The 20,288-nt window shown below is 57.8% G+C and overlaps 1 protein-coding gene across 5 annotated transcripts in view; it reads right to left on the bottom strand.

Moving 5' to 3' along the window:
• Positions 1-6,287: 6,287 nt before the first annotated feature.
• The window catches only part of STRN4 (striatin 4), a 34,640-nt gene continuing 20,639 nt past the window's right edge, over positions 6,288-20,288 (bottom strand). The window contains exons 12-18 of one of the 5 annotated variants that reach the window (XR_009490104.1): positions 19,359-19,510; positions 18,440-18,637; positions 16,980-17,111; positions 15,234-15,335; positions 14,641-14,727; positions 9,940-10,202; positions 6,288-7,952 (exon numbers count right to left, since the gene is read on the bottom strand). Coding sequence is in view for 3 of the 5 variants with exons in the window: in XM_059872447.1 (XP_059728430.1) it covers positions 10,033-10,202; positions 14,641-14,727; positions 15,234-15,335; positions 16,980-17,111; positions 18,440-18,637; positions 19,359-19,510 (841 nt within the window). In the remaining 2 variants the exon portion in view is untranslated. The other 4 variants (XR_009490103.1, XM_059872447.1, XM_059872449.1 and 1 more) reach the window with 4 other exon arrangements.

Below are 20,288 nucleotides of genomic sequence, written 5' to 3'. Positions count from 1 at the left end.
CCATCCCAGTTCCTGTCCCCATGGTGTCCCAGTCATGTCCCTGTCCTCATGGTGGCCCTGTCCCAGTCCCTGTCCCCACGGTGTCCCAGTCATGTCCCTGTCCAAGTTGGTGTCCCCATGGTGGCCCTGTCCCAGTTGGTGTCCCCATCCCAGTTCCTGTCCCCATGGTGTCCCAGTCATGTCCCTGCTCCATGGTGGCCCTGTCCCCATCCTGATCTTTGTCACAATTGCCGTTTGTGTCCCCCCCGATGTCCCCTGTGCCCCCCCAATGTCCCCAAGTGCCACCTCCCTGTGCCCCCCCAATGACCCCAAGTGTCCCCCAATGCCACCTCCCCGTGTCCCCCAATGTCCCCTGTGCCCCCCAAAGTCCCCAAGTGCCACCTCCCTGTGCCCCCCCAATGACCCCAAGTGTCCCCCAATGCCACCTCCCCGTGTCCCCCAATGTCCCCTGTGCCCCCCAAAGTCCCCAAGTGCCACCTCCCTGTGCCCCCCCAATGACCCCAAGTGTCCCTCAATGTCCCCAAGTGCCACCTCCCTGTGCCCCCCCAATGACCCCAAGTGTCCCCCAATGTCCCCAAGTGCCACCTCCCTGTGCCCCCCCAATGTCCCCAAGTGTCCCCCAATGTCCCCTGTGCCCCCCAATGTCCCCAAGTGCCACCTCCCTGTGCCCCCCAATGACCCCAAGTGTCCCCCCACTGTCCCCTGTGCCACCTCCCTGTGCCCCCCAATGACCCCTGTGCCCCCAAATGTCCCCAAGTGCCACCTCCCTGTGCCCCCCAATGACCCCTGTGCCCCCCAATGTCCCCAAGTGCCACCTCCCTGTGCCCCCCCAATGACCCCAAGTGTCCCCCAATGTCCCCAGTGCCACCCCCCGCCCAATGTCCCCCAACCCACAGGGGGGTCCCACTGGTGACAGGAGGTGACATTTGGGGGGATTTGGGGACAATTTGGGGGATTTGGGGACAATTCAGGGGATTTGGGGACAATTCAGGGGGATTTGGGGACAATTCAGGGGATTTGGGGACGATCTGGGGGATTTGGGGACAATCCAGGGGGATCTGGGGACAATTCAGGGGATTTGGGGACAATCTGGGGGATCTGGGGACAATTCAGGGGATTTGGGGACAATTTGGGGGATTTCGGGACAATTCAGAGGATTTGGGGACAATGGGGGAATTTAGGGACAATTGAGGGGATCTGGGGACAATTCAGGGGATTTGGGGACAATTCAGAGGATTTGGGGACAATGGGGGAATTTAGGGACAATTCAGGGGATCTGGGGACAATTTGGGGGATTTGGGGACAATTCAGGGGATTTGGGGACAATTTGGGGGAATTTGGGGACGATCTGGGGGATTTGGGGAAAATTTGGGGACAATTCAGGGGGATTTGGGGACACTGGAAGAATTTGGGGACAGTTTGGGGGAATTTGGGGACAATTCAGAGGATTTGGGGACAATGGGGGAATTTAGGGACAATTCAGGGGATCTGGGGACAGTTTGGGGACAATTTGGGGGATTTGGGGACAATTCAGGGGGATTTGGGGACAGTTTGGGGGATTTGGGGACAATTCAGGGGGATTTGGGGACAGTTTGGGGACAATTTGGGGGACTTGGGGACAATGGGGGAATTTGGGGACGATTGGGAGATTTGGGGACAATTTAGGGACAATGGGGGGGGTGGTGACACTGGAAATGTCCCTTTTTTCCCATTTTTCTCCCTTTTTCCCCATTTTTATCCCTTTTTTCCCATTTTTGTCCCTTTTCCCCATTTTTGTCCCTTTTTTCCCCATTTCTGTCCCCTCCCCCCCCGGTGGCCGCCGCAGCTTTTGCCAAAATCTTTTATTGCCGCCCCTCCCCCACCCCCCAAAAAACCCCAAATAAACCCAAATAAATATCCAAGAAAATGCCGTGAAAAAAGGGGAATTTTGGGGTGAAAAAAGGGGAATTTGGGGCTTTTGGGGTGAAAAAAGGGGAATTTGGGGGAATTTGGGGTGAAAAAAGGGGATTTTTGGGTGAATTTGGGGTGAAAAAAGGGGAATTTGGGGCTTTTGGGGTGAATTTGGGTGAATTTGGGGGATTTTGGGGAATTTTGGGGTGAAAAAAGGGGAATTTGGGGTGAAAAAAGGGGAATTTTGGGGTGAATTTGGGGTGAATTTGGGGAATTTTGGGTGAATTTGGGGCGAATTTGGGGAATTTTGGGGTGAATTTGGGGAATTTGGGGTGAAAAAAGGGGAATTTGGGGTCAATTTGGGGGATCTTGGGGTGAATTTGGGGAATTTTGGGGTGAAAAAAGGGGAATTTTGGGGTGAAAAAAGGGGAATTTGGGGTGAATTTGGGGGATTTTGGGGCGAATTTGGGGGATTTTAGGGTGAATTTGGGGTGAATTTGGGGAATTTTGGGGCAAATTTGGGGGATTTTGGGGTGAAAAAAGGGGATTTTGGGGTGAACTTGGGGGATTTTGGGGTGAATTTGGGGGATTTGGGGTGAATTTGGGGATTTTGGGGCGAATTTGGGGCCTTTGGGGTGAACTTGGGGGATTTTGGGGTGAATTTGGGGGATTTTGGGGTGAATTTGGGGGATTTTGGGGTGAATTTGGGGGATTTGGGGTGAATTTGGGGATTTTGGGGCGAATTTGGGGGATTTTGGGGCGAATTTGGGGCATTTTGGGGAATTTTGGGGTGAATTTGGGGGATTTTGGGGTGAATTTGTGGGATTTTGGGGTGAAAAAAGGGGAATTTTGGGGTGAATTTGGGGAATTTTGGGGTGAAAAAAGGGGAATTTTGGGGTGAATTTGGGGAATTTGGGGTAAATTTGGGGGATTTGGGGTGAATTTGGGGCATTTGGGGAATTTTGGGTGAATTTGGGGCGAATTTGGGGCATTTGGGGCGAATTTGGGAATTTTGGGGTGAATTTGGGGGATTTTGGGGTGAAAAAAGGGGAATTTTGGGGTGAATTTGGGGGATTTTGGGGGGAATTTGGGGGATTTTGGGGCGAATTTGGGGCATTTTGGGGGGAGTTTGGGGTGAATTTGGGGCATTTTGGGGTGAATTTGGGGGATTTTGGGGCGAATTTGGGGTGAATTTGGGGCATTTTGGGGTGAATTTGGGGCATTTTGGGGTGAATTTGGGGAATTTTAGGGTGAATTTGGGGCATTTTGGGGTGAATTTGGGGCATTTTGGGGTGAATTTGGGGCATTTTGGGGTGAATTTGGGGAATTTGGGGGATTTTGGAGAATTTTGGGGTGAATTTGGGGTGATTTTTAAGTGAATTTGGGGCATTTTGGGGTGAATTTGGGGGATTTTGGGGTGAATTTGGGGCATTTTGGGGTGAATTTGGGGAATTTGGGGTGAATTTGGGGATTTTGGGGTGAATTTGGGGGATTTTGGGTGAATTTGGGGCATTTTGGGGTGAATTTGGGGAATTTTGGGGCGAATTTGGGGAATTTTGGGGGGAATTTGGGGAATTTTGGGGTGAATTTGGGGGATTTTGGGGTGAATTTGGGGAATTTTGGGGTGAATTTGGGGAATTTGGGGATTTTTGGGGGGAATTTGGGGTGAATTTGGGGATTTTGGGGTGAATTTGGGGAATTTTGGGGTGAATTTGGGGCATTTTGGGGTGAATTTGGGGGATTTTGGGGCGAATTTGGGGGATTTTGGGGCGAATTTGGGGAATTTTGGGGCGAATTTGGGGCATTTTGGGGTGAATTTGGGGAATTTGGGAGATTTTGGGGAATTTTGGGGTGAATTTGGGAATTTTGGGGTGAATTTGGGGGATTTTGGGGTGAATTTGGAGCATTTTGGGGTGAATTTGGGGGATTTTGGGGTGAATTTGGGGCATTTTGGGGTGAGTTTGGGGGATTTTGGGGTGAGTTTGGGGGATTTTGGGGCGAATTTGGGGAATTTTGGGGTGAATTTGGGGCATTTTGGGGTGAATTTGGGGAATTTTGGGTGAATTTGGGGAATTTGGGGTGAATTTGGGGAATTCTGGGGTCAATTTGGGGCCTTTGGGGTGAACTTGGGGGATTTTGGTGTCAATTTGGGGAATTTGGGGTGAATTTGGGGGATTTCGGGGTGAATTTGGGGAATTATGGGGTGAATTTGGGGGATTTTGGGGTGAATTTGGGGGATTTCGGGGTGAATTTGGGGGATTTTGGGGGGAATTTGGGGAATTTTGGGGTGAATTTGGGGGATTTTGGGGTGAATTTGGGGGATTTTGGGGTGAATTTGGGGAATTTGGGGTGAATTTGGGGGATTTTGGGGCGAATTTGGGGGATTTTGGGGGGAATTTGGGGCATTTTGGGGTGAATTTGGGGCATTTGGGGCGAATTTGGGGGATTTTGGGGTGAATTTGGGGCATTTTGGGGTGAATTTGGGGAATTATGGGGTGAATTTGGGGGATTTTGGGGTGAATTTGGGGGATTTCGGGGTGAATTTGGGGGATTTTGGGGGGAATTTGGGGAATTTTGGGGTGAATTTGGGGGATTTTGGGGTGAATTTGGGGGATTTTGGGGTGAATTTGGGGAATTTGGGGTGAATTTGGGGGATTTTGGGGCGAATTTGGGGAATTTTGGGGTGAAAAAGGGGGAATTTGGGGAATTTGGGGTGAAAAAAGGGGATTTTGGGGTCAATTTGGGGGATTTTGGGGTGAATTTGGGGCATTTTGGGTGAATTTGGGGCATTTGGGGCGAATTTGGGGGATTTTGGGGTGAATTTGGGGCATTTTGGGGTGAAAAAAGGGGAATTTGGGGGTGAATTTGGGGAATTTTGGGGTGAATTTGGGGAATTTGGGGGCGAATTTGGGGAATTTTGGGGCGAATTTGGGGGATTTTGGGGTGAATTTGGGGGATTTTGGGGTGAATTTAGGGAATTTTGGGGTGAATTTGGGGGATTTGGGGCATTTTGAGGTGAAAAAGTGAATTTTGGGGTGAATTTTGGGAATTTTGAGGCGAATTTTGGGGTGAATTTGGGGGATTTTGGGGTGAATTTGGGGCATTTTGGGGTGAATTTGGGGCATTTTGGGGCGAATTTGGGGGATTTTGGGGGGAATTTGGGGGATTTTGGGGTGAATTTGGGGAATTTTGGGGCGATTTTGGGGCATTTTGGGGCAATTTCCAAAAAGGGTTCGGGGAATTTTTAGGGGATTTTGAGGGGGGAAAAGTTTTCGGCTTTGTACAAAATTTACAAAGGGGGAAAATCCCAAAAATGGGGGAAAAAATTCCTAAAAATTGGGGAGAAAAATCCTAAAAATTGGGGAGAAATTGGAAAATCTGGGGGGAGAAATCCTAAAAATTGAGGGAAAAAATTCCAAAAATTTGGGGGGGAAAATCCCAAAAATTGGGGGGAAAATCCCAAAAATTTGGGCGGAAAAAATCCCAAAAATTGGGGGAAAAAATCCTAAAATTTGGGGTGAGAAATCCCAAAAATTGGGGGAAAAAATCCCAAAAATTTGAAGGAAAAAATTCTAAAAATTTGGGGGGGAAAATCCTAAAATTTTGGGGGAGAAATCCCAAAAATTGGGGGGAAAAATCCCAAAAATTTGAAGGAAAAAATTCTAAAAATTTGGGGGGAAAAATCCTAAAATTTTGGGGGAGAAATCCCAAAATTTGAAGGAAAAAATTTGAAAAAATTGGGGGGAAAATAAAAAAAATGGGGGAAAAAAATCCCAAAATTTGGGGGGAAAAATCCCAAAATTGGGGGGAAAAAATCAGAAAAATTTGGGGGGAAAATCCCAAAAATGGGGGAGGGAGGGGGTGGAGAATCCCTGAAATTTGGGATTTATCCATGGGGTGAAATCCCAAAATTTTAGATTTTTCCAGGGGAAAAAAAAAATCCTAAAAATTAAAAGGAAACATCAAAAAAAATTTGGGATTTATCTGTGGAGGGAGAAAAAAAAAAAAAGCGAAAAATTGGAAAAAAAAATTCTAAAAAATTGGGATTTTTCCAGGTGAAAAAATCTTTAAAAAATTGTGGGGAAAATGCCAAAATTTGGGATTGACTTGGGGGAAAACCCCAAAAATCTGGAGGGAAAAAATCCTAAAAATTGGTGGGGAAAATTCCAAAATTTATGAGGAAAAAGTCAAAAATTGGGATTAACTTGGGCAGGAAAATCCTAAAAATTGGGGGGGAAAAAAAAAAATCCCAAAAATTTGGGAATTATCCAGGAGGGGAAAAAAATTGGGGGGAAAACCCTAAAATTTGGGATTTATCCAGAAGGAAAAAATCCCCAAAATTTGGGATTTATCTGGAGGGGGAAATAGAAAAAACTGGAAGGGAAAAAATCCCAAAATTTTGGGGGAAATGAATTAAAATTTGGGATTTTGATGGGGGGAAAATTCCCCAAATTTGGGATTTGGCTGATGGAGGAAAATGTGAAAAAAATCCTAAAAATTGGGGGGGAAATTCCAAAATTTATGAGGAAAAAGCCAAAAATTGGGATTTACTTGGGCAGGAAAATCCTAAAAATTGGGGGGGAAAAAAAAAAATCCCAAAAATTTGGGAATTATCCAGGAGGGGAAAAAAATTGGGGGGAAAACCCAAAAATTTGGGATTTATCCAGAAGGAAAAAATCCCCAAAATTTGGGATTTATCTGGAGGGGGAAATAGAAAAAACTGGATGGGAAAAAATCCCAAAATTTTGGGGGAAATGAATTAAAATTTGGGATTTTGATGGGGGAAAAATTCCCCAAATTTGGGATTTGGCTGATGGAGGAAAATGTGAAAAAAATCCTAAAAATTGGGGGGGAAATTCCAAAATTTGGGATTTACCTGGAGGGGAAAATTCCCCCAAATCGGGGGGGGGGGGAGGGGACAGAGCCCTTCAGCCCTGGGCAAGGACAGGTGACAATGGCAGGTGCCACCCCAGGGGCCACATCACCTGTCCAGGTGTCACCTCAGGTGTCATCTCACCTGTCCAGGTGCCACCTCAGGTGTCCAGGTGCAGGTGACAATGGCAGGTGCCACCTCACCTGTCCAAGTGCCACCTCAGGTGTCCAGGTGCAGGTGACAATGGCAGGTGCCACCTCACCTGTCCAAGTGCCACCTCAGGTGTCCAGGTGCAGGTGACAATGGCAGGTGCCACCTCACCTGTCCAGGTGCCACCTCACATCTCCAGGTGCCACCTCAGGTGCGACCTCACCTGTCCAGGTGCCACTTCAGGTGTCACCTCTCCTGTCCAGGTGCCACCTCAGGTGTCACCTCTCCTGTCCAGGTGCCACCCCAGGTGCGACCTCACGTGTCTAGGTGCCACCTCACCTGTCCAGGTGCCACCCTAGGTGCCACCTCACCTGTCCAGGTGTCACCTCAGGTGCCACCTCAGGTGTCCAGGTGCCACCTCAGGTGTTGTCACCTGCTCTGGGGGAGGTGACCGAGGTCACCTGGTGCCACCAGGTGCCACCTGCACACAGAGATAACCGATGTCACCTCAGTGCCACCTCCTGTCCCGTTCCTGTGCTGTGCCCAGGTGTGACCTCACCTGGTCCCAGGTGCCACCAACAGAGAAATGAATGACGTCACCTGTGGTGCCACCTCCTGTCCTGTTCCTGGTCCGTGATGAGGTCCCCAGGTGTGCCCAGGTGCCACCTCAGGTGTGTCACACCTGGTCCGTGGGCAAGGGGAGGTGACAGGTGCCACCACAGGTGCCACCAACACACAGAGGAACAGACGGCGCCACCTGCTGTCCATTCTGGCGCTGTCCCCAGGTGTGCCCAGGTGTGCCCAGGTGCCACCAGGTGAGTGCCCAGGTGTGTCCAGGTGTCACCCTGCTCTGGGGGAGGTGACAGGTGCCACCAACACACCGAGAAACAAGTGACAAACACCTCCTGTCCTGTCCTGGAGCTGTCCCCAGGTGTGCCCTGGTGCCACCAGGTGAGTGCCCAGGTGTGATCCTGGTCTGGGGGAGGTGACAGATGCCACCACAGGTGCCACCAACACACGGAGGAACAAATGGCGCCACCTTCTGTCCTGTCCTGGAGCTGTCCCCAGGTGTGTCCAGCTGTGCCCAGGTGTCACCCTGCTCTGGGGGAGGTGACAGGTGCCACCACAGGTGCCACCAACACACAGAGGAACAAATGGCGCCACCTTCTGTCCTGTCCTGGAGCTGTCCCCAGGTGTGCCCAGGTGTGTCCAGCTGTGCCCAGGTGCAACCAGGTGAGTGCCCAGGTGTCACCCTGCTCTGGGGGAGGTGACAGGTGCCACCAGGTGCCACCAACACACGGAGAAACAAGCAGCACCACCTCTTCTCTTGTCTTGGCGCTGTCCCCAGGTGCCACCAGGTGAATGCCCAGGTGTCACCCTGCTCTGGGAGAGGTGACAGGTGCCACCAACACACGGAGAAACAAACGGCGCCACCTGCTGTCCATTGTGGCGCTGTGCCCAGGTGTGTCCAGCTGTGCCCAGCTGTCCCCAGGTGCCACCAGGTGAGTGCCCAGGTGTGCCCAGGTGTCACCCTGCTCTGAGAGAGGTGACAGGTGCCACCAGGTGCCACCAACACACGGAGAAACAAGCAGCACCACCTTTTGTCTTGTCTTGGCGCTGTCCCCAGGTGCCACCAGGTGAGTGCCCAGGTGTGCCCAGGTGTGACCCTTCTCTGGGAGAGGTGACAGGTGCCATCAGGTGCCACCAACACACGGACAAACAAGCAGCACCACCTCTTCTCTTGTCTTGGCGCTGTCCCCAGGTGCCACCAGGTGAATGCCCAGGTGTCACCCTGCTCTGGGAGAGGTGACAGGTGCCACCAACACACGGAGAAACAAACGGCGCCACCTGCTGTCCATTGTGGCGCTGTGCCCAGGTGTGTCCAGCTGTGTCCAGCTGTCCCCAGGTGCCACCAGGTGAGTGCCCAGGTGTGCCCAGGTGTCACCCTGCTCTGAGAGAGGTGACAGGTGCCACCAGGTGCCACCAACACACGGAGAAACAAGCAGCACCACCTCTTCTCTTGTCTTGGCGCTGTCCCCAGGTGCCACCAGGTGAGTGCCCAGGTGTGCCCAGGTGTCACCCTGCTCTGGGAGAGGTGACAGCTGCCACCAACACACGGAGAAACAAACGGCGCCACCTGCTGTCCATTCTGGCGCTGTGCCCAGGTGTGTCCAGCTGTGCCCAGGTGTGCCCAGGTGTCCCCAGGTGCCACCAGGTGAGTGCCCAGGTGTGCCCAGGTGTCACCCTGCTCTGGGAGAGGTGACAGGTGCCACCAGGTGCCACCAACACACGGACAAACAAGCAGCACCACCTCTTGTCTTGTCTTGGCGCTGTCCCCAGGTGCCACCAGGTGAGTGCCCAGGTGTGCCCAGGTGTGACCCTTCTCTGGGAGAGGTGACAGGTGCCATCAGGTGCCACCAACACACGGACAAACAAGCAGCACCACCTCTTCTCTTGTCTTGGCGCTGTCCCCAGGTGCCACCAGGTGAGTGCCCAGGTGTGCCCAGGTGTCACACTGCTCTGGGAGAGGTGACAGGTGCCACCAACACACGGAGAAACAAACGGCGCCACCTGCTGTCCATTGTGGTGCTGTCCCCAGGTGTGCCCAGGTGTGTCCAGCTGTCCCCAGGTGCCACCAGGTGAGTGCCCAGGTGTGCCCAGGTGTCACCCTTCTCTGGGAGAGGTGACAGGTGCCACCAGGTGCCACCAACACACGGAGAAACAAGCAGCACCACCTCTTCTCTTGTCTTGGCGCTGTCCCCAGGTGCCACCAGGTGAATGCCCAGGTGTCACCCTTCTCTGGGAGAGGTGACAGCTGCCACCAACACACGGAGAAACAAACGGCGCCACCTGCTGTCCATTGTGGCGCTGTGCCCAGGTGTGTCCAGCTGTGCCCAGGTGAGTGCCCAGGTGTGCCCAGGTGTGCCCAGGTGCAACCAGGTGAGTGCCCAAGTGTCACCCTGCTCTGAGAGAGGTGACGGGTGCCACCAGGTGCCACCAACACACGGAGAAACAAACGGCGCCACCTCCTGTCCATTCTGCCGCTGTCCCCAGGTGTGCCCAGGTGTGTCCAGCTGTGCCCAGGTGAGTGCCCAGGTGTGTCCAGCTGTGCCCAGGTGTCAGACGAACACCTTGGCCAGGGCGTCGGCGCCGGCGCTGGCGCTGAGGGCGCGCCGGGGGTGGAAGGCCACGGCCAGCACGGCCTCGTGGTGCTTGCGGCGGTGGGCGGGGAGCTCCTGCACACAGGTGTGCTGGGACAGGTGCCACAGGCGCAGGGAGCAGTCGTGACCTGGGGACACAGAGGGGACACAGAGGGGACACAGGTGAGGGACAGCTCCTGCACACAGGTGTGCTGGGACAGGTGCCACAGGCGCAGGGAGCAGTCGTGACCTGGGGACACAGAGGGGACACAGGTGAGGGACAGCTCCTGCACACAGGTGTGCTGGGACAGGTGCCACAGGCGCAGGGAGCAGTCGTGACCTGGGGACACAGAGGGGACACAGGTGAGGGGACACAGGTGAGGGACAGCTCCTGCACACAGGTGTGCTGGGACAGGTGCCACAGGCGCAGGGAGCAGTCGTGACCTGGGGGGACACAGAGGGGACACAGAGGGGACACAGGTGAGGGACAGCTCCTGCACACAGGTGTGCTGGGACAGGTGCCACAGGCGCAGGGAGCAGTCGTGACCTGGGGACACAGAGGGGACACAGGTGAGGGACAGCTCCTGCACACAGGTGTGCTGGGACAGGTGCCACAGGCGCAGGGAGCAGTCGTGACCTGGGGACACAGAGGGGACACAGAGGGGACACAGGTGAGGGACAGCTCCTGCACACAGGTGTGCTGGGACAGGTGCCACAGGCGCAGGGAGCAGTCGTGACCTGGGGACACAGAGGGGACACAGGTGAGGGACAGCTCCTGCACACAGGTGTGCTGGGACAGGTGCCACAGGCGCAGGGAGCAGTCGTGACCTGGGGACACAGAGGGGACACAGAGGGGACACAGGTGAGGGCCAGCTCCTGCACACAGGTGTGCTGGGACAGGTGCCACAGGCGCAGGGAGCAGTCGTGACCTGGGGACACAGAGGGGACACAGGTGAGGGACAGCTCCTGCACACAGGTGTGCTGGGACAGGTGCCACAGGCGCAGGGAGCAGTCGTGACCTGGGGACACAGAGGGGACACAGGTGAGGGGACACAGGTGAGGGACAGCTCCTGCACACAGGTGTGCTGGGACAGGTGCCACAGGCGCAGGGAGCAGTCGTGACCTGGGGACACAGAGGGGACACAGAGGGGACACAGGTGAGGGACAGCTCCTGCACACAGGTGTGCTGGGACAGGTGCCAGAGCCGCAGGGAGCAGTCGTGACCTGGGGACACAGAGGGGACACAGGTGAGGGGACACAGGTGAGGGACAGCTCCTGCACACAGGTGTGCTGGGACAGGTGCCACAGGCGCAGGGAGCAGTCGTGACCTGGGGACACAGAGGGGACACAGAGGGGACACAGGTGAGGGACAGCTCCTGCACACAGGTGTGCTGGGACAGGTGCCACAGGCGCAGGGAGCAGTCGTGACCTGGGGGGGACACAGAGGGGACACAGGTGAGGGACAGCTCCTGCACACAGGTGTGCTGGGACAGGTGCCACAGACGCAGGGAGCAGTCGTGACCTGGGGACACAGAGGGGACACAGGTGAGGGACAGCTCCTGCACACAGGTGTGCTGGGACAGGTGCCACAGGCGCAGGGAGCAGTCGTGACCTGGGGACACAGAGGGGACACAGAGGGGACACAGGTGAGGGACAGCTCCTGGACACAGGTGTGCTGGGACAGGTGCCACAGGCGCAGGGAGCAGTCGTGACCTGGGGACACAGAGGGGACACAGGTGAGGGGACACAGGTGAGGGACAGCTCCTGCACACAGGTGTGCTGGGACAGGTGCCACAGGCGCAGGGAGCAGTCGTGACCTGGGGACACAGAGGGGACACAGAGGGGACACAGGTGAGGGGACACAGGTGTGCTGGGACAGGTGCCACAGGCGCAGGGAGCAGTCGTGACCTGGGGACACAGAGGGGACACAGAGGGGACACAGGTGAGGGACAGCTCCTGCACACAGGTGTGCTGGGACAGGTGCCACAGGCGCAGGGAGCAGTCGTGACCTGGGGACACAGAGGGGACACAGAGGGGACACAGGTGAGGGACAGCTCCTGCACACAGGTGTGCTGGGCCAGGTGCCACAGGCGCAGGGAGCAGTCGTGACCTGGGGACACAGAGGGGACACAGGTGAGGGACAGCTCCTGCACACAGGTGTGCTGGGACAGGTGCCACAGGCGCAGGGAGCAGTCGTGACCTGGGGACACAGAGGGGACACAGGTGAGGGGACACAGGTGAGGGACAGCTCCTGCACACAGGTGTGCTGGGACAGGTGCCACAGGCGCAGGGAGCAGTCGTGACCTGGGGACACAGAGGGGACACAGGTGAGGGGACACAGAGGGGACACACAGGTGACACAGGTGAGGGGACACAGAGGGGACACACAGGTGCCACAGCTGCAGAGAGCAGTCGTGACCTGGGGACAGAGGGGACACAGGTGACACACCCGGGGACAGCTGGGGACACACCTGGGGACACTGGAACAGGTGACAATGACAGTGGTCACTCATTGGTGACTCAATGGTCACTCAGGGGTCACTCAGGGGTCACTCATTGGTCACTCAGGGTCACTCATTGGTCAATCAGGGTCACTCAGGGGTCACTCCGGGGTCACTCCGGGGTCACTCCGGGGTCACTCATTGGTCACTCAGGGTCACTCAGGGGTCACTCAGGGGTCACTCATTGGTCACTCAGGGTCACTCAGGGGTCACTCAGGGGTCACTCATTGGTCACTCAGGGTCACTCAGGGTCACTCAGGGGTCACTCAGGGGTCACTCAGGGGTCACTCATTGGTCACTCATTGGTCACTCAGGGTCACTCAGGGTCACTCAGGGGTCACTCAGGGTCACTCATTGGTCACTCCGGGGTCACTCATTGGTCACTCATTGATCACTCAGGGGTCACTCATTGGTCACTCATTGGTCACTCAGGGTCACTCAGGGGTCACTCAGGGGTCACTCAGGGTCACTCATTGGTCACTCATTGGTCACTCAGGGTCACTCAGGGGTCACTCATTGGTCACTCAGGGGTCACTCATTGGTCACTCAGGGTCACTCATTGGTCACTCAGGGGTCACTCATTGGTCACTCAGGGGTCACTCATTGGTCACTCATTGGTCACTCCGGGGTCACTCATTGGTCACTCATTGGTCACTCAGGGGTCACTCAGGGGTCACTCAGGGTCACTCAGGGTCACTCATTGGTCACTCAGGGGTCACTCAGGGGTCACTCATTGGTCACTCAGGGTCACTCAGGGTCACTCATTGGTCACTCATTGATCACTCAGGGTCACTCATTGGTCACTCATTGGTCACTCAGGGTCACTCAGGGTCACTCATTGGTCACTCAGGGTCACTCAGGGGTCACTCAGGGGTCACTCATTGGTCACTCAGGGGTCACTCATTGGTCACTCCGGGGTCACTCAGGGGTCACTCATTGGTCACTCAGGGGTCACTCATTGGTCACTCAGGGGTCACTCATTGGTCACTCCGGGGTCACTCAGGGTCACTCAGGGGTCACTCAGGGGTCACTCCGGGGTAACTCAGGGTCACTCCGGGGTCACTCAGGGGTCACTCAGGGTCACTCATTGGTCACTCAGGGTGACTCAGGGGTCACTCAGGGGTCACTCCGGGGTAACTCAGGGTCACTCAGGGGTCACTCCGGGGTCACTCAGGGGTCACTCAGAGTCACTCATTGGTCACTCATTGGTCACTCAGGGTCACTCAGGGGTCACTCATTGGTCACTCACTGGTCACTCACTGGTCACTCAGGGTCACTCATTGGTCACTCAGTGGTCACTCATTGGTCACTCAGGGGTCACTCAGAGGTCACTCAGGGGTCACTCAGGGTCACTCAGGGGTCACTCATTGGTCACTCATTGGTCACTCAGGGGTCACTCAGGGTCACTCCGGGGTCACTCAGGGGTCACTCAGGGTGACACAGGGGTCACTCAGGGTCACTCAGGGGTCACTCAGGGGTCACTCAGGGGTCACTCAGGGTCACTCAGGGGTCACTCATTGGTCACTCAGGGGTCACTCAGGGTCACTCAGCGGTCACTCATTGGTCACTCATTGGTCACTCAGGGGTCACTCAGGGTCACTCCGGGGTCACTCAGGGGTCACTCAGGGTGACACAGGGGTCACTCAGGGTCACTCAGGGGTCACTCAGGGGTCACTCAGTGGTCACTCAGGGGTCACTCCGGGGTCACTCAGGGGTCACTCATTGGTCACTCAGGGTCACTCAGGGGTCACTCAGGGTCACTCCGGGGTCACTCAGGGGTCACTCAGGGTCACTCAGGGGTCACTCAGGGGTCACTCCGGGTCACTCAGGGGTCACTCAGGGTCACTCATTGGTCACTCAGGGGTCACTCATTGGTCACTCATTGGTCACTCATTGGTCACTCATTGGTCACTCAGGGTCACTCATTGGTCACTCATTGGTCACTCATTGGTCACTCAGGGTCACTCATTGTCACTCAGGGGTCACTCAGGGTCACTCAGGGTCACTCAGGGGTCACTCCGGGGTCACTCCGGGGTCACTCAGGGTCACTCAGGGGTCACTCCGGGGTCACTCCGGGGTCACTCACTGCCGGACAGCAGGAAGGCTCCGCTGGGGTCCAGGGCCAGGCAGGTGACGGCGTCCAGGTGAGCGACCATCGAGTGCACGACCTTACCTGGGGACAGGGGCGGGGTCAGCCAGGGGGTGTGGCCTGAGAGGGCGTGGTCAGTGCAGGGGTGTGGCCTAATAGTGTGGTCAGCAGGGGGCGGGGCCTGAGAGGGTGTGGTCAGTGGAGGGGTGGGGCCTGAGAGGGTGTGGTCAATGGAGGGATGTGGCCTAATAGTGTGGTCATCAGGGGGCGGGGCCTGGCACTGTGGTGAGTAGGGGGCGGAGCCTGAGAGGGTGTGGTCAGTGGAGGGGTGTGGTCAGAAAAAAGGGGTGGGCCCTAAAGGTGTGTGGTCACTGAGGGGGCGTGGCCTAAGAGGGTGCAGTCAGCAAAAGGGGAGGGGGCTATGGGAAGGGGGTGTGGCTAGAGAAGAGGTCTGACATAAATGGGCGTGGCTGGCAAGGCCACACCCCTTTCTTGGCCTCCTCATTATCCTAATGACCCCTGATGACCATAATTACCCTTAATGATCCCCTAATTACTCTAATGACCCCTAATGACCCCGAGGGCCCCACCTGTGCGGTTGTCCAGGTAACGAATGGCGCGGTCGTCGCTGGCCGTGATGGTCAGCGGCTGCGAGGGGTGAGCCACCACCTGGTTCACCTGGGCACGGCCACCTGCGGGGACATTGGGGACATTGGGGACATCGGGGACACCTGGGCACGGTCACAGCGACCACCTGGTTCACCTGGGCACGGCCACCTGCGGGGACATTGGGGACATTGGGGACATTGGGGACACCTGGGATGGTCACAGCCACCACCTGGTTCACCTGGGCACGGCCACCTGCGGGGACATTGGGGACATTGGGGACATCGGGGACACCTGGGCATGGTCACAGCCACCACCTGGTTCACCTGGGCACGGCCACCTGCGGGGACATTGGGGACATTGGGGACACCTGGGCATGGTCACAGCCACCACCTGGTTCACCTGGGCACGGCCACCTGCGGGGACATTGGGGACATTGGGGACATCGGGGACACCTGGGCATGGTCACAGCGACCACCTGGTTCACCTGGGCACGGCCACCTGTGGGGACATTGGGGACATTGGGGACATTGGGGACACCTGGGCACGGTCACAGCGACCACCTGGTTCACCTGGGCACGGCCACCTGCGGGGACATTGGGGACATTGGGGACACCTGGGCATGGTCACAGCCACCACCTGGTTCACCTGGGCACGGCCACCTGCGGGGACATTGGGGACATTGGGGACATCGGGGACACCTGGGCACGGTCACAGCGACCACCTGGTTCACCTGGGCACGGCCACCTGCGGGGACATTGGGGACATTGGGGACATCGGGGACACCTGGGCATGGTCACAGCCACCACCTGGTTCACCTGGGCACGGCCACCTGCGGGGACATTGGGGACATTGGGGACACTGGGGACACCTGGGGATGGTCACAGCCACCACCTGGTTCACCTGGGCACGGCCACCTGCGGGGACATTGGGGACATTGGGGACATTGGGGACACCTGGGCATGGTCACAGTGACCACCTGGTTCACCTGGGCACGGCCACCTGCGGGGACATTGGGGACATTGGGGACACCTGGGCATGGTCACAGCCACCACCTGGTTCACCTGGGCACGGCCACCTGCGGGGACATTGGGGACATTGGGGACACCTGGGCATGGTCACAGTGACCACCTGGTTCACCTGGGCACGGCCACCTGCGGGGACATTGGGGACATTGGGGACACCTGGGCATAGTCACAGCCACCACCTGGTTCACCTGGGCACGGCCACCTGCGGGGACATTGGGGACATTGGGGACATCGGGGACACCTGGGCATGGTCACAGCCACCACCTGGTTCACCTGGGCACGGCCACCTGCGGGGACATTGGGGACATTGGGGACATCGGGGACACCTGGGCATGGTCACAGCCACCACCTGGTTCACCTGGGCATGGCCACCTGTGGGGACATTGGGGACATTGGGGACACCTGGGCATGGTCACAGCCACCACCTGGTTCACCTGGGCACGGCCACCTGCGGGGACATTGGGGACATCGGGGACACCTGGGGACATTGGGGGGGGTTCAGGTGGCCCTTGGGGACATCAGGGGGGTCCAGGTGATCTCAGGTGGCCCTTGGGGACATCAGGGGGGTCCAGGTGATCTCAGGTGGCCCTTGGGGACATGGTGGGGGGGGGTTCAGGTGATCTCAGGTGGCCCTTGGGGACATGGGGAGGGTTCAGGTGACATTTGGGGACCTTGGGGACACGGGGGGGGGGGGTGACTCACCGCCGTTTGGGGACACCAGGGTGGCCTTGGTGGCCTCGAGGTCGTAGAGGACGGTGGCACCTGAGCGGAACCCGGCCACCAGGTGCGCCGGCTGGGTGGGGACGAACGTCACCGAGGTGGGGACACCGTGATCTGAAACGGGGACAGGTGAGGGGACAGGTGTGTGACACCTGCACAGGTGTGACACTGGGGGACAGGTGTGTGACACCTGCACAGGTGTGTGTCCCCCAGGTGTGACACTGGGGCACAGGTGTGTGACACCTGCACAGGTGTGACCCTAGTGTCCCCACATCACTCAGGTGTGTCCCCAGGTGTGTCCCCAATGCCCCCAGGTGTGTCCCCAATGCCCCCAGGTGTGTCCCCAATCTCCTCAGGTGTAACCAGGTGTGTCCCAAATGTCCCCAGGTGTGTCCCCAGGTCACTCAGGTGTGTCCCCAACATCCCCAGGTGTGTCCCCAATGCCCCCAGGTGTGTGTGTGTGTCCCCAGGTCGCTCAGGTGTGTCCCCAGCTGTGTCCCCAATGTCCCCAGGTACTCAGGTGTGTCCCCAGTTGTGTCCCCAATGTCCCCAATGTCCCCAGGTCGCTCAGGTGTGTCCCCAGCTGTCCCCAGGTGTGTGTGTGTGTCCCCAGTGTCCCCAGAGGTCACTCAGGTGTGTCCCAAGCTGTGTCCCCAATGTCCCCAGGTCGCTCAGGTGTGTCCCCAGCTGTGTCCCCAATGTCCCCAGAGGTCGCTCAGGTGTGTCCCCAGCTGTGTCCCCAATGTCCCCAATGTCCCCAGGTCACTCAGGTGTGTCCCCAGCTGTGTCCCCAATGTCCCCAGGTCACTCAGGTGTGTCCCCAATGTCCCCAGGTTGCTCAGGTGTGTCCCCAGCTGTGTCCCCAATGTCCCCAATGTCCCCAGGTCGCTCAGGTGTGTCCCCAGCTGTGTCCCCAATGTCCCCAGGTACTCAGGTGTGTCCCCAATGTCCCCAATGTCCCCAGGTTGCTCAGGTGTGTCCCCAATGTCCCCAGCTGTGTGTGTGTGTGTGTCCCCAGTGTCCCCAGAGGTCACTCAGGTGTTTCCCCAGCTGTGTCCCCCATGTCCCCAGGTCACTCAGGTGTGTCCCCAGCTGTGTCCCCCATGTCCCCAGGTCACTCAGGTGTGTCCCCAGCTGTGTCCCCAATGTCCCCAGGTCACTCAGGTGTGTCCCCAGCTGTGTCCCCAATGTCCCCAGGTCACTCAGGTGTGTCCCCAGCTGTGTCCCCAATGTCCCCAGGTCACTCAGGTGTGTCCCCAGCTGTGTCCCCAATATCCCCAGGTCACTCAGGTGTGTGTCCCCAATGTCCCCAGGTCACTCAGGTGTGTCCCCAGCTGTGTCCCCAATGTCCCCAGGTCGCTCAGGTGTGTCCCCAGCTGTGTCCCCAATGTCCCCAGGTCACTCAGGTGTGTCCCCAGCTGTCCCCAGGTGTCCCTGCTCACCTGTGTGCCCGTCCAGCACGCTGAGGCAGGTGCCCGCCCCGGTGCCACCCGCGCTGTCCCCGCTGTCCCCGCGGGGGTCCCAGAGGCGCACGGTGCCATCGGCCGAGCACGAGGCCAGGTGACGCCCGGTGACATCGAAGGCCAGGCCCCAGACGGCGTCGGCGTGGCCATCCAGGGTCCCCCGCAGCACCTGCGGGTCTGGGGACATTGGGGACATTGGGGACATTGGGGGTGGCATTGTCCCTAAGTGCCACCATGGCCATCCAGGGTCCCCCGCGGGTCTGGGGACATTGGGGACATTGGGGGTGGCATTGTCCCTAAGTGCCACCACGGCCATCCAGGGTCCCCCGCAGCACCTGCGGGTCTGGGGACATTGGGGACATTGGGGACATTGGGGGTGGCATTGTCTCCATGTCCCCAAGTGCCACAACACCCCAATAACCCCAGGCGTCCCGATGTCCCCAAGTGCCACCACACCCCAGATGTCCCCAAGTGCCATGTCACCCCTGATGTCCCCAAGTGCCACCACACCCCAATATCCCCAGGTGTCCCCGATGTCCCCGACGTCCCCAAGTGCCACCCCACCCCAATATCCCCAGGTGTCCCCGATGTCCCCAGGTGCCACCCCACCCCAATATCCCCAGGTGTCTCCGATGTCCCCAGGTGCCACCCCACCCCAATATCCCCAGGTGTCCCCGACGTCCCCAAGTGCCACCCCACCCCAATGTCCCCAGGTGTCCCCAGGTGTCCCCGACGTCCCCAAGTGCCACCACACCCCAATATCCCCAGGTGTCCCTGATGTCCCCAAGTGCCACCCCACCCCAATGTCCCCAGGTGTCTCCGATGTCCCCAGGTGCCACCCCACCCCAATGTCCCCAGGTGTCCCCAGGTGTCCCCGATGTCCCCAGGTGCCACCCACCGTAGCCATCGTAGGGGTCGCTGTCCAGCCCGGGCAGGCGCCAGCAGCGGATCCGAGCGTCCACCCCGGCACTGCAGCACAGCCCGGTGTCACCGGTGTCACCTGGGTCACCTGGGCCACCTGCCGCCACCGCCACCGCCAGCACGGGGCCTCTGTGAGGGGACAGAGGGACAGAAATGACACCGGTGTCACCGGTGTCACCTGGGTCACCTGTGTCACCTGCTGCCACCGCCACCGCCAGGACGGGGCCTCTGTGAGGGGACAGAGGGACAGAAATGACACCGGTGTCACCTGGGTCACCTGGGCCACCTGCCGCCACCGCCACCGCCAGCACGGGGCCTCTGTGAGGGGACAGAGGGACAGAAATGACACCGGTGTCACCTGTGTCACCTGTGTCACCTGTGTCACCTCCTGGGCCTCTGTGAGGGGACAGAGGGACAGAAATGACACCGGTGTCACCTGTGTCACTGCCACCACCAGGACGGGGCCTCTGTGAGGGGACAGAGGGACAGAAATGACACCGGTGTCACCTGGGTCACCTGTGTCACTGCCACCGCCAGGACAGGGCCTCTGTGAGGGGACAGAGGGACAGAAATGACACCTGTGTCACCTGGGTCACCTGTGTCACCTCCTGGGCCTCTGTGAGGGGACAGAGGGACAGAAATGACACTGGTGTCACCTGGGTCACCTGGGTCACTGCCACCGCCAGGACAGGGCCTCTGTGAGGGGACAGAGGGACAGAAATGACACTGGTGTCACCTGGGTCACCTGTGTCACCTCCTGGGCCTCTGTGAGGGGACAGAGGGACAGAAATGACACCGGTGTCACCTGGGTCACCTGTGTCACTGCCACCGCCAGCACGGGGCCTCTGTGAGGGGACAGAGGGACAGAAATGACACCGGTGTCACCTGTGTCACCTGGGTCACCGCC

This window comes from Haemorhous mexicanus, chromosome 36 (assembly GCF_027477595.1).
Source record: "Haemorhous mexicanus isolate bHaeMex1 chromosome 36, bHaeMex1.pri, whole genome shotgun sequence".
Classification (NCBI taxonomy): Eukaryota; Metazoa; Chordata; class Aves; order Passeriformes; family Fringillidae; genus Haemorhous; species Haemorhous mexicanus.
Note: the sequence above shows the minus strand (reverse complement) of the source record. Positions and strands in the feature narration are given on the sequence as shown.